Source organism: Anoplopoma fimbria, chromosome 19 (genome assembly GCF_027596085.1).
Source record: "Anoplopoma fimbria isolate UVic2021 breed Golden Eagle Sablefish chromosome 19, Afim_UVic_2022, whole genome shotgun sequence".
NCBI classification, from domain to species: domain Eukaryota; kingdom Metazoa; phylum Chordata; class Actinopteri; order Perciformes; family Anoplopomatidae; genus Anoplopoma; species Anoplopoma fimbria.
The window spans coordinates 21,678,496-21,691,030 of NC_072467.1; the positions used below are offsets into that span (position 1 = coordinate 21,678,496).

A 12,535-nucleotide genomic window follows, 5' to 3' on the forward strand; every position below is an offset into this window, starting at 1 on the left:
TTGCTTGAGGAGGTAATCCTTCAGAGTGAACAACACGTCTGCTTTTATTTTTGTCTTTTATGTAACAATTGCACTTTTAAGCAAAATATAAAAAATTTTGATCAATCTTACCTAAATTGTCCCACTACAGGGCTTCGTTTTAACCCTGACAACTACAAAAAGCAGACGTGGTGTGTATTGTTATGGATTAGCAGGCTTTCTGCCAATATCTTAGCAAAATGAATGAAGGTAGGAAAAACAGTATTCACAAATCAAACACTAAAGCATAAAAGGGATGATAAGTCATAAAGATTAGGTCAAATATGACAAAACACTTGTATGGACCTGAAAACAGACCTTTAAGTTAAAAGTAGACCATTGCCATAGCAGCACAGATATGGTTCCTGTGGATGTTTATCAGTCAAGGATGTGGCAACCCGCCTCAGTGAAGCTACAGTTGCTGTAACAACACAGAGCACCAGTTTACTACTTCTTTAATCTTATCTTTGCCCTGGTGTAATGTAGAAAATAGATAATAGGCCTTCAGAGGCCATATAACAAATGAGGAATGCCCAAAATGTCAACATCTGAGGGCAACTTCTCATGCCTGCTGACTTCCAGAAACTACCAGCCCTCCTCTCCACATCTACATTTAGTTTTTAACAAGAAACAGCAGTGTGAGCTGACCTCTTAGCTCGTAGGTGGAGGAAATTGGAGCATTCAAACGGTGTTAATCTTGTTGTGGGCGGGTGGAGTACAGTTCCTTTGAAGCTCAACAAAGCGTGTCCTGCCACGTCTGTGTCAATCAACAGAGGGCCACTCACACAGCCGGGCAGTCAGAGGCCTGACCCGTGGGGCCCAGAGGTCTTGTACACTGTTAGTCAACACCACTGTGGACGCTTGTTAAAGGAGAAAGTGGCTTTGCTTGACTGTAATGTCTAAATTGTAATAAGGGAAATAATGCAAAAAGGAAATTAATAGGCTGCATTAACGTGCATTTATAGGGTGAAGGAGGTTTATGAGATTCATCTTTACTCCAGAAACATTACCCAGACGTAGGCGATCATATTTTATTGGACCCTTTAAACACCTGCAAGTTGACTCGTGAGCAAGTAGGTTTATGGCTAAATGTTCTGGCTCCTGGATATTATAGGAAAACAGTTCGTAATGGTGAGTGTGTTGAAGAAATATTACTGAACTAAAATTACCTCAGAAAAGTAGAGACAGTCTCACATAACATTTGTGCTGGTCTTACCTCTTCACAACAAAAATAATATCAAAAAACATCAATAAAGAAATAAATAAAATGTAACTAGACAAATAAAATTACACATAACATTCATCTTTAAGCCGACCGAGCAGAATAACTGTTCACTGATGTGTGACAATGTAACATCTCAAACTCTCTTGGGTTTTATCAAACAGCCTCGACTTATCTTATTCCACATAGAACACAAACATCAGAGCTGATGATTTGCATCCTTCCTGATCTTTTATATTAATAGATGGAGAACTAAACAGGGAAAACACAACAGACCTGACCAAACCATTGATTAGTCATGTGACAATGAATGTTTACTGTGAGCAGAGGTATCATTTGGTGAGAGCAAATTAATAACTTGAATTGATGACTTAACCAAAACAGACTGCTTATCATAACAGCCGGTCAGCTTTACCCTGTTAACATCTAAATTTGCTGCATGTGTGTACTTCTCCTTCCGTCTTAATCTTCAAGCTTTAATCTAAGATAGAAGCTTTATCTTCAGATTCAGAGTTAATGCTACATTTGTGACAGTTGTGTAATGCATGCTTAGTTGAGAAAATTGAAATAATTTGTCGCCCTGTATCATAGTTGTTTGCTTGTAATAATTTAATAACATGTAATGCACCACACATGAGCTGGTGCTGGCAGTGTTGTCAAAAATACAAAGGATTAAGAAGATTTGTGCTTTCACACTACTCCGTCCTCTCCACTGGGACGGATCGGTGTATCCTGGGAGTCTGAACATGTGCGCTGGCGCTTTGCATGTTGGGATGTATTGTCAAGGGACAAGAGCTGAGAGTCAGGAGGGGAAGTGGGAATCATCTCCAGTTTGATTTCTGGAAAGCTCTGGTCAGGGAACATGACACCCAGGTGCTCTTCAAACTGCTCTTTAAGGGTCCTGCCCGCCATGGTGACCTCCGTGTCGACCTGTAAGTAGAAGGAAGGATGAGGAAAAAATATAAGAGTCAAGAACTGCATAATACTGAAAAAAAATGCTTTTTTCCAAACAGTTATTTCTACCGTACCTCGCTGAGGGCTGTGCAGATCCCAAATACGAGCCTGATGTCTGATACAAACCCTGCAGGGCTTTGGTAGCTCGGACTCTGCTTAGCCTCCAATCGTTTTTTCACAGCGGAAAGATTCAGCGGCCCCTTTATAGCGAGCCTGTTATTAGCACATACCTACAGTATTTAGAAAGGGAGAGATAATAAAATGATAAAATTCAATGGGAAGGTGAAGTAAAACCGTGATTAATCACTCTAGATACATTTTGTCATGTGAAAGTTTTAAATAAATAGAGATATTTCAAGCCAAAATGACCACAGTAGTTAAGTGCGGCACACAAATATAGTGTTGTACTGTACTCACTGTAATGTACAGTTTAAAGTCATTAATTGTTAATGTTCATCCACAAATACAAACTACTAGCTCTACCAGCAAGGCAAATCCCTGTATATTTACAATATCTGATTAAAGTTGCATAATGTCTCTGTATTTACTGATAAATATTGCATATTACACATCATTAAAATAACAGTAACAGTAACTCCAAGTGACATTAATCCTGTTTACTCTTCGCCTGCAGTGAGCCAAGCTTTCAGACTCACCGAGGGGGATGCGGGCCCTTGGAAGGCTGAACTCAGTCCGCTGCAAAACAAGTGCAGCAACAGCTTCTCGCACTTCTGCAGCGGTAGAAAAAGACAAATGTCAAATGAAAAGTTCTCCAATCTCTAGTTTATTGCATCTGTTTACTTAATCGTTCAAACCTGCAACAAGTGCCATATTGGTGAGGTTTGCCTCTCACAACTGACGTGACGCTGATCTGCGTTGCATCCAAATCTGATTCTTAGCTGTTGTTAAATCACTCAAAGAGTTGCACAAATTCTATAACCATTGCTATCGTTTAAATGTTATTCATGTAGTACATAATATGAAAACAATATGGTTGCCTAGGCAAACAGTTATTAAGGTTGATTTATTAAAGCTGTGGTTAGCTTAGTTCCAGTGTCTGCCAATGGTTTCCAACAGTAACAGTGCATTCAAAGTGGAAAAAAAGTGTCAAATTATGTATAACATGTAAAATGTAAGTTACTCTGTCAGGCTGGCCAATGAGTGAGCTAGGATTCTGAGTGAGTCTGTCCAATGAAGGAACAGGAGGCGGGGACTGTAACATGTGAAAACTATCATATAAACCTAGCAAGGTAAGGTTAGGGGCACAATTATTAGAAATATGACTGTGTTTGCTGCAGATATCCACATATTCTCATTATTATTAATATAATTCTATAATCTTTATTGTAACCAAAATTAGTGTAATCATAGTAAAAGAAGAGTACTGACTCGTTTGTCCACAGGAGAAAATCCTCCCTCAGAATCTGGCTCCTTCTTTACTGTTTTGGCTTCAGCTTTGCTTTTGCAGTCGTACTCCATCTCAGGCACTAACAGGTCGCGGCAGAGAGAGCAAAACCATTCGCCACTGAAGAGAGACAGTCCAGACGCTCAGTACAAAAGCCAATAAACAGGAACATACAGGTTTATAAAAGCTGCTGTCAGATGAAAACCTCACTGAAATATTTCATTTCGCAGAGGACCATAATAATAAAGTATAAACATGACAATTAAAAAGAATCATGAGTTATGGGTTTTTATCTGAGAGCATAAATAGATTCATTTGCCCTGTCAGAGCTTGCCTGGGAGATTTGAGGAGAGTTGGAACATGGCACGAAAGGTGAAAAACCCTGGGACACTTATTGCAGCACAGCAGCTCTCCCCCAGTCCGACACGCAGCACACGGGCCTTCATGAGGGTCTTCCAGCGGAGCGTGGTGCTGGTCTACCTGCTGTTCTTCTCCCAGTGAGCCGGTGTGATCCGGAGCATTAGTCTTACTCTGGTCCGGTGGGCTGTGAGGGGGCTGTGAGGGGCTTTGGGGTTTGTCGTCTGTGCTTTGAAGGGGAGTCGGGACTTTGTTCCCCTCACAGCGGGCACTGATTTGGGGTTGGTCACCTGTGCTGTCGGGGAGGCTGGCTCTTTGGTTGGCTTGTACCTGGAATCCGTAAACAGGGAGAAAAAACAGCTTTGAAAATAGTGTAATCGTGTAATAAATGGACTAAACTTTGATCTACCATAATTGTGTCCGCAAATATGGCAGTGTTTCAGTTCAATAAGAGATTGTTACTGACATTTAATGTGTCATTATTTTTGGTTTTACCTCCAAATAGAGGTCTAAAAAATCTCCCTATTACTGTTATCAATTAGTGTGGTGAGTACAGTGCTATGGCAACCAATTTTTAGTTATGGAGAAATGATGGCCTAGTTGTAATAAACCATGATTCTCCTTTAAATTCATACTGTGTGTAAGCCCAGTCTTGCTCCAGTAACACGCTTTGGATAAAAGCATCTACCAAATTTCTAATAAACTGTTTATATTGAATAGTCATTGGACTGTAATAATAATCTATTGTCTCCTTACGTAGCTACTGTCGTCGTCCGGCTCATCTTTGATGACGATGATGGGCCCTGGTGACGATCTTCGTCTTCTCTTGACACCCGAGCCCACTGCTCCACCAGGCCGCTGTGCTTCTGGAGGTTTCCAGGTAACGGTCCTTGGGAGCAGAGCATGAACCAATTAGAGAGGAGCAAAATTCGCCAGACAGACCGGTGGCACAAAAGGAATTAGGGCGCATGCAGCTGTCTACCTACCCGGGTTTCTCCTCTGGGGATACAGCAGCGTAGCCGAGTGAATTCTGCTGTCCTTGCACTTGAGAGAAATAAAGCACTGTTTTACCTTTTATTCAGAATACAGAAATGCATACAGTCTGCAGTAGTACAAATGACACTGATGGTACAGATATACCATTTCTGTGTAGCAAAGAAGGTTGCAGGCTCTGGGGATAGTTTGGTTTCAGCACATATACCGGACCACCTGGATCATTCCTCCTGTTCAGATATGTGGGCTCAATCTAAACACAGCAGTGCATGTTGTTTACTACATTGTATAATACGGTGTATTTCAATATAGTTTACATTAATGGATGGAGTCACTTGCCGTCTGTTGCGATTGAGGCAAACTGACGCCACCATTGATGGGCATTGGTGCTACATGTGTGTACAGAGGTGAAGAGGAAAACACGTCCATGGCTTTGGGTTGGTAGGTGGAGCTGCTGCCCATCCCCCTCAGAGGCTACGAGACGGAGAAAGAGGAAGATAGATTAGAAATGCAATCATTTTTATCCTGCATTCCTGTCAGCGTCTGTAAACGTGTGGTGATGGAGGTGAACATGAAACAGTGCGCTTTCATTACCCATTCGTTTGGTCGACGCCCCATGGCAACAGAGAAACACAGAAGAGTATCCCATAAACAAAGAAAATCACAAGTGCCAAGCTGATCTGCCTGAGATATTTTTGTGGTCTATTTTAAATCTAAACTTGCAGGTGCAGGTAATGTTTCTCTGCAACATCTAAATGCAGGCGTCACATTTAGTTTAGTTCAGATTCACTAAAAGGACCATACCAACATTTTTAATGTTTTAACGCATACCACTACACTACAATAACACACCACTTCAAATCGCATATACTTACTGTAAAGGCGCTGAATATCTGTGATGGGGTCCTGAATTTACCCCCCAATTTTTTCAATGAAGTCAGAACACAGTAACTCAGTGTTTTTGTGTCTTTGTTAATTGAGTCATGTATTTTAAAGATTTGCAACAAAGTTTTTGGAGCCTTTAATACTAACCACTTTACTGTTTTTTTTGCAAACCTTCCAGTAAGCCATTATAGTTTTCATTTCTTTCGCAACAGTATGAAAATCAACTTGCCTCATCGTGCCTCATCACGCTTGGAGGTAATTCTCTCGAATTGATCTGAACTCACAGTTGCAGTATAACAAAAATAAAAGCAGACATACTGTACACTTAGAAATATAGATTTTTCAATTATCCTAAAATCTTCTTTAAGTTGATTATACCATAGTGATGCATAGAGAAAACAACTGCTACAATACCCAAATAAAACCACTGGTATATTTCTTTACTAAGGAGATGATTTGAGAGTCCATAATGCAGCTATAGCAGCTTGTTCACATCAGTATGACACGACTTAAGTGTGCACTTCATACAGCAGTATTGTCCTGCGAATGAGCCTATACTTCAGAGCTGGAACCAAAACACCTCGCGGACTAGACTAAACAGCTTGGATGACGAGATAGTATCAACCCTTGTTCTTATGGAATCTTGGGAAGGCTCTCTGTCACATGTTGGCCGCTGTTTCACTGCAGACTTAGCTGCGTTTTATTTTATGATTTTGAGTCATGAGCTCGTCCAAGATTAAAATCCATTTTGACAAGGAAAGACTTAAATTGCCCGCGATGTGAAGGCTGTCAGCTCTATTTAGGACATTGCCGTCCACTGTCGGTGCTTGTTAAGAGGGCTTGTCTGTCAAACGGACACACGCACACTCACACTCACGCTAACCTGTGGCGTAAACCCGGGGCTCGGTAAGCTGCTAGTTGGGCTGACGTGGTTGGGAGGAGGCGCCATAAACCTGCGACCTGGTTGGTGAGGCATACTCTGGGATGGAGAGCCTCCTCCTTGCAGGGGCCCCGGGACGGTCCGCTGTAGTCGGACACTCTGGTACCACGTCCAGGGCGGAGGAGGCGGTTGGGGCTGCCAGTTGGCCTGCGGGTTTAGCTTGTCCACCTGCATTTGGAGCTGAGCCAGAGTGTTATGGGGGCCTCCCAGGGCAAAGCTGTGGGGCGAGCCTGAGGGGCCATTCCCAGGGTGGGAGAGCTGATGTGGGATACCCTGAAAACCACCCAGCTGATGGCCTGGTACACCCTCCACCACTAAAGAGCCTGAGGGGGGAAACATACACACAGAGACAGGATGAGCATAACAAGTAGGGATGAACAAAAACACAAAACAGACCAAAACTTCTGCAGAGAACTGTGGGAAGGAGAAAGTTTGGGCAGTAATGCGGTAGAAAGTTTGCAAAACTTTTGGGGTTATTAAAGGGGAAACACATGTCAAGTAGGTTTGTAACTAATAATTGTATCTGTTGAAAGTTTTGTAGATAAAGTTTTATACTGAAATATTGAGAGATGTTCATCACAAGTTCAGAGCCCTATGTGATGTCTTCAAATGGCTTGTTTTGACATTCCATAACCCAATAATATTGAATTTACAATGATATAAAATAAACAAAAGTTAATCCTCACAAAGAAGAGTCTGAACCCAGAGAATAGTTTGATTTATTCTTGATAAAAAACAAAATCTGACCTAAACAATGAATTGGCAGTCAAAATGTTTGCTGTTGGCTGATCTTTACGCCCTCTCCCCCTGATTCAATATCCGTCATCCAAATGACAAAAGGGAACCAACAAATCATTGGTAAGTGGTGTGATTTGCATGAAGAGATGACAAGCCCCATCGCTGTAATCAAAAAACAATAAAAAAGGGATTGTTGGCAAGCAGTGAAATATAAAAGGGGCTGGTTTGTGGTGGAAAAGCATATTTTTCTGCATTGGTGTTTGGACACAGAGCATCTGTAATGTTCACTGTTCCATTTTAAATATTGTCCAGAGAGTATAACAATTTGAACATTGAGTTTTTTAAGTGAAACAGGAGACTCTCGTGAGACATATAATCATGACAAAGGGCATGTGAAGCATGATGAAACAATACTATCGTTATGCAATTTGCCCCATTGACATTGACTTCCACTATTTTGTTGTAATGCTTGCCTAATAAGTCCATCAAAAGTTGCCTTGGTTGGAACATTTGAGTATTTGTGGACTGCAGACTGGCCTGTATCTTGTGGCAGAAGGCTGCTTGGAAGTTCAACACTTCAACAATATTCTGAAAATTTGCCGGTAATAAACTACAGAAACATTTGGTCAAGGCTTAAAGCCAAATCAGAACAAAATGACAGATAAAAAGCAGTGATAGGACTAAATTAATCTCAGGGTTCCTGATTTTTTTTCAATAACATTTGTTAATGTCTTACCCAGATCAACATTTGAGGCCCAATAAGAGGATCGACTCTGGAAGCGTACAGTGCTCTGTGGTATAAACGAGGTACTACATTTTGCCCGCAGGAGGTTTCCAATCTGAAACAGAATCTGCAACAGAAGGGACGTGATTAATAATTTTCAGAGGAGGAGACTTGTGTGTTACAAAAGCCATATGTTCCCACTTCATCACGGCACAAGATAGACCAGCCTCCGAACCGGCCTTAAGAGCTGAGCTGAGTTTTTAATGGTTGGAAAAAGGAGACAGTGATGAGATAGTGGATAAATGATAAGAGGACCCTCACCAAACGTTTACAGTACAAGAGGGCCGAGCCGCCGCTCCTGGCTGTGGCCCATTTGGTGAAGTTGATGACGTGGTCCAGGTGTCTGGATAGATAGCCGATGTCCTCATGTTGTTTTCGCAGGACACTCTCGTGATCCTTCGTTACAGCCTGGAAAACATGAATTAGTGAACATCTGCAGTGTTCAAACAGCTCGAGGGTATGTGCCGCGGGGGGAGTTAGAGAGACAGTCGACGTTCTTCTGGAAACCACAGAAATCTACACATCGACATCATGCAACTGATAAATAACACTGTTTTGTTATGTATGTAATATATTCAAAAGCCTTTGTCCTACCTCAAGTTGATTAACTAGCATCTTGCCCTTCTTGTTTATCTCGAGAATCAAACTGCAGATGGATTTCTTTATTTCATTATGAACAGACGTTCGGTTCTGATCAACCTGAAGAAGTCTGAAAAGCATACATTACAACTATCAATATTGCAGTATTCAAATTTTACATAATATGTCCAAAATCGACCAGCACACAATTCAAAACACATTTTAGAGACATATCATTATTACTTATTACGAATGCTTTCAGGGTAACTTTGGTCATTTTCAACCTGGACGCTATTTTTCCCGTGTTTTTCTGTCTAACTGACCAATAGGGACAACAATTTCTGAAATTGTTCCAGTATTGAGCGAGAGCGCTGCAGCTGGGCTTATAACAAACAGACTAAATCAGGCGAAAGGTGAAGAAAAACGTTTGATTTCTCCGCAAGGTCCTTTCCATAGTGTTGTCAGACACTTACAATGACAATCTGAACCTGTGAGCCGAAAGAAAAATACACTTTTAGTGAACACTGATGCCGTGCAATGCCATCGAAAGCTCGGTGAGCGGCTGCCGTTCACAGCGATTTCCCTCAAAGCTGGACTAAATTTGAAAATTGATGCGTCCATTAGTCACACAGACACATAAAAATAGGAAAATAGAGTCCAGGTTTGAAAATAGCAAAGTTACCCTTTCAACTGTTGTTCTTGTTCATGAGAGCTAAAGGTCGTGTGGTAGAGCAAAATGACTATTTTCTAAGCAGTTCAATTTTTTTTGAGTACGTTCAACTTTTGCATTTACTTTGCAAACTTGACACATGTAATCTTATGTAATGTGGAAGTACATACCCTTTGTTTATGGAGTTTGATACCTCTTCAATCAGTTTCCTTTTCTCCTGCAGCTGATGGGTCATGCTCTCCATGTGCTGTTTGTGGCTTTTATAGGCATCTTCAAGGAACTGGTAACTGCTCCAAAGAGAACACTTAGTCAGCAGTATAAAAAGTAAACGTTCTCATCTGGGTCGCACAGATTGCACAATAGAAATAACTTCAAACAAACAAAATTGAATTGTATCGACAGGGGTATGGATCTTTATATGATATGTCATTATTTTAAGTTATAGTGCAGCTTGTGACTGTACTTGTGGTCCTTGTGCTTTACTAGTTGGCAGTCACGGCAGGTCAGCAGGTCACAGGTCTCACAGAACAGCTTCAGCGGCTCTTGTTTGTGGATGTCACAGAACATCGGCCTCTGAGCCGACACACCTTGGACCTCTGGGAAAACACAGAAGGTTCATCATTCAAGGTAACTGGCAAATCATTTCTGGTCTAACACCTGAAAACCTTTATAATAAACTACAATTCTAAATGCTTTAATTTAATTGGGATTCTGCTGAAATTCATGAGCAATGTGTTCCATTATTTAACTGAGTGAGGAGGTTTCATTTGCTCCCAGTACATCAAAATGGCTTTAAAACTGGACTAAATGAGAGATTTCTATGGATAAATGTATATTTTACAATTTGGATTAATAGTAATACTTTCTTTAAAACAATAGTTATATCAGTCAAAAGTGTAAGAATGTAAAATATCACCATACAATTTTAGAAGTGCCATTTCATTTTTGACAAACTGAATGTAGAGTCAGGTTTAATGGACTGTCATAAAGGAACGGTCATTTGATTGGGATGCATTCAGACCTGAAATCTGTAAATAGCTCCACACTAAACCCAGAGCAAAGTGTGATATCTACAGCAGTGATCCCTCAATAGCTCTTCCCTTTGCCATGGAAACACCACAAAGTATGAAACAGAAAAATAAGATAAGGACACTGGTTGGAATACCTTGTGAGACTTCTGCCTTCTGTCTGATGGTGTGGTCTTTGGTAAACTTGACCCTCTGGTGAGCCTCCACACAGGTGACACAGAGGTACTCAACACAGTCCACGCAAAACCCCACCGCTTGGGTGTTGTCATCACAGGTCATACAGAGCTACAGGTGCATGAGACAAACAAGCTTGTACGGTCAAGCAAATAAGATTAGATGTTATCTGCAAACATGATGTCATAGTGGACAAAAGACATATCCAAGAACCGTAATGTTACACCTACATTTTTTCCCATTCAAACACCACCACCTAGCTTATCATAGGAGGATATTATTTCCATAATCATACATAACCAGTTACAAGGCTGCCCCCACATGGTAATGCTTTTTGGTCACCAACCTGGACTGTCCTCTCCACTGTGCTGCTGGGAGCCTCAACTGAGTCCTTCACAAAGACGTTCTCCATCACATCCACCTCCATACACTCCTGCCTGCACACCGGGCAGCGCATCACATTCACTGGAAAACCAAACACAATCACACATGTTGGTCAAAAAATCAGTAAAATTGGAAAATCCATTTGTGTTGAAATAACTGGCACATAACAGACGATATTGCACGTGTGTTCAAATGTACAGTACAGGTCAAAAGTTTGGACACACCTTCTGCATACAACTACTTTGAAGAGTCTAAAATATAAAACATATTCTGGTTTGTTGAGCATTTGTTTGTTTACCACATAATTCCATATGTGTTCCTTCATAGTTTGGATGTCTTCAATATTAATCTACAATGTAGAAAAAAAATAAAAATAAAGAAAAATCATTGAATGAGAAGGTGTGTCCAAACTTTTGACTGGTACTGTATATATCTTTAAATAAAAGTATTTATACCACAGTACAAATGTAATCACAAGTCACAAGCCCCACAAGCATAAAAGTCCTGCATTAAGTATATCAATGCTATAAAAGCTATAGTTTATTACGAATGAAATACTTCTAGAAATACAGTACCAGTCAAAAGTTTGGACACACCTTCTGCATTCAACTACTTTGAAGAATCTAAAATATAAAACATATTCTGGTTTGTTGAGCATTTGTTTGTTTACCACATAATTCCATATGTGTTCCTTCATAGTTTGGATGTCTTCAATATTAATCTACAATGTAGAAAAAAAAAAAAAAATAAAGAAAAACCATTGAATGAGAAGGTGTGTCCAAACGTTTGACTGGTACTGTACCTGCATTTAAACACACCAGCCTTACATGCCACTATGATTCTTTGTATCTTCTTACATAGAAGGTGAGGACCCATGGCTCATTGTTTGTAAACACAGGGACTCACGTGGTTTGGTCGCGCTGTCAGCCCTTGAGTTCGGCGGCTCTACCATGGCCAGATTCCTGGAGGGGGAGGGCAGACATTTCTTGCAAAAGGAGTGAAGACACGGCAGAAGTTTGGGCTCGCGACTGTGAAAGTTCAGACGGCAGACGGGGCACGTGTCCAGGTGATTCTGGCCGGTGGACACGGACTTTTCCTCTCGAGCCTGCTTGCTCTCGGCTTCGTTCTCCACGACGAAGGCAGCATCAGCATCAGCATCAGCACCAGCATCAGCATCAGCATCAGCATCACCAGCATCCCCCGACTCCGCTCCATCCATGCCTCTATCCATGTGCTGCACTTTAAGCCTTCAAGGATAAATAAATATATATACATATATATATATATATATATATGTGTGTGTGTGTGTGTGTGTGTGTGTGTGTGTGTGTGTGTGTGTGTGTGTGCAGAGCAAACGAGATGCAAACGGCATCCTTGAGATTAGATAAGATAAGATAAGATAAG

The 12,535-nt window shown here is 41.0% G+C and overlaps 1 protein-coding gene across 1 annotated transcript; it reads right to left on the bottom strand.

Annotated features, from left to right (window-relative positions):
* Nucleotides 1-1,930: 1,930 nt before the first annotated feature.
* On the bottom strand, nucleotides 1,931-12,287 carry LOC129107990 (transcription intermediary factor 1-alpha-like; the record flags this gene model as incomplete). The annotated part of the gene is made up of 18 exons (XM_054619610.1): nucleotides 1,931-2,170; nucleotides 2,269-2,424; nucleotides 2,851-2,925; nucleotides 3,584-3,719; nucleotides 3,934-4,286; nucleotides 4,713-4,845; nucleotides 4,943-5,000; nucleotides 5,097-5,202; nucleotides 5,289-5,423; nucleotides 6,718-7,097; nucleotides 8,249-8,363; nucleotides 8,558-8,704; nucleotides 8,891-9,005; nucleotides 9,716-9,832; nucleotides 10,009-10,141; nucleotides 10,711-10,858; nucleotides 11,094-11,212; nucleotides 12,038-12,287. Coding segments are annotated over 18 exons (2,916 nt in total), but the record flags the coding sequence as incomplete, so codon positions are not given.
* Nucleotides 12,288-12,535: the final 248 nt, after the last annotated feature.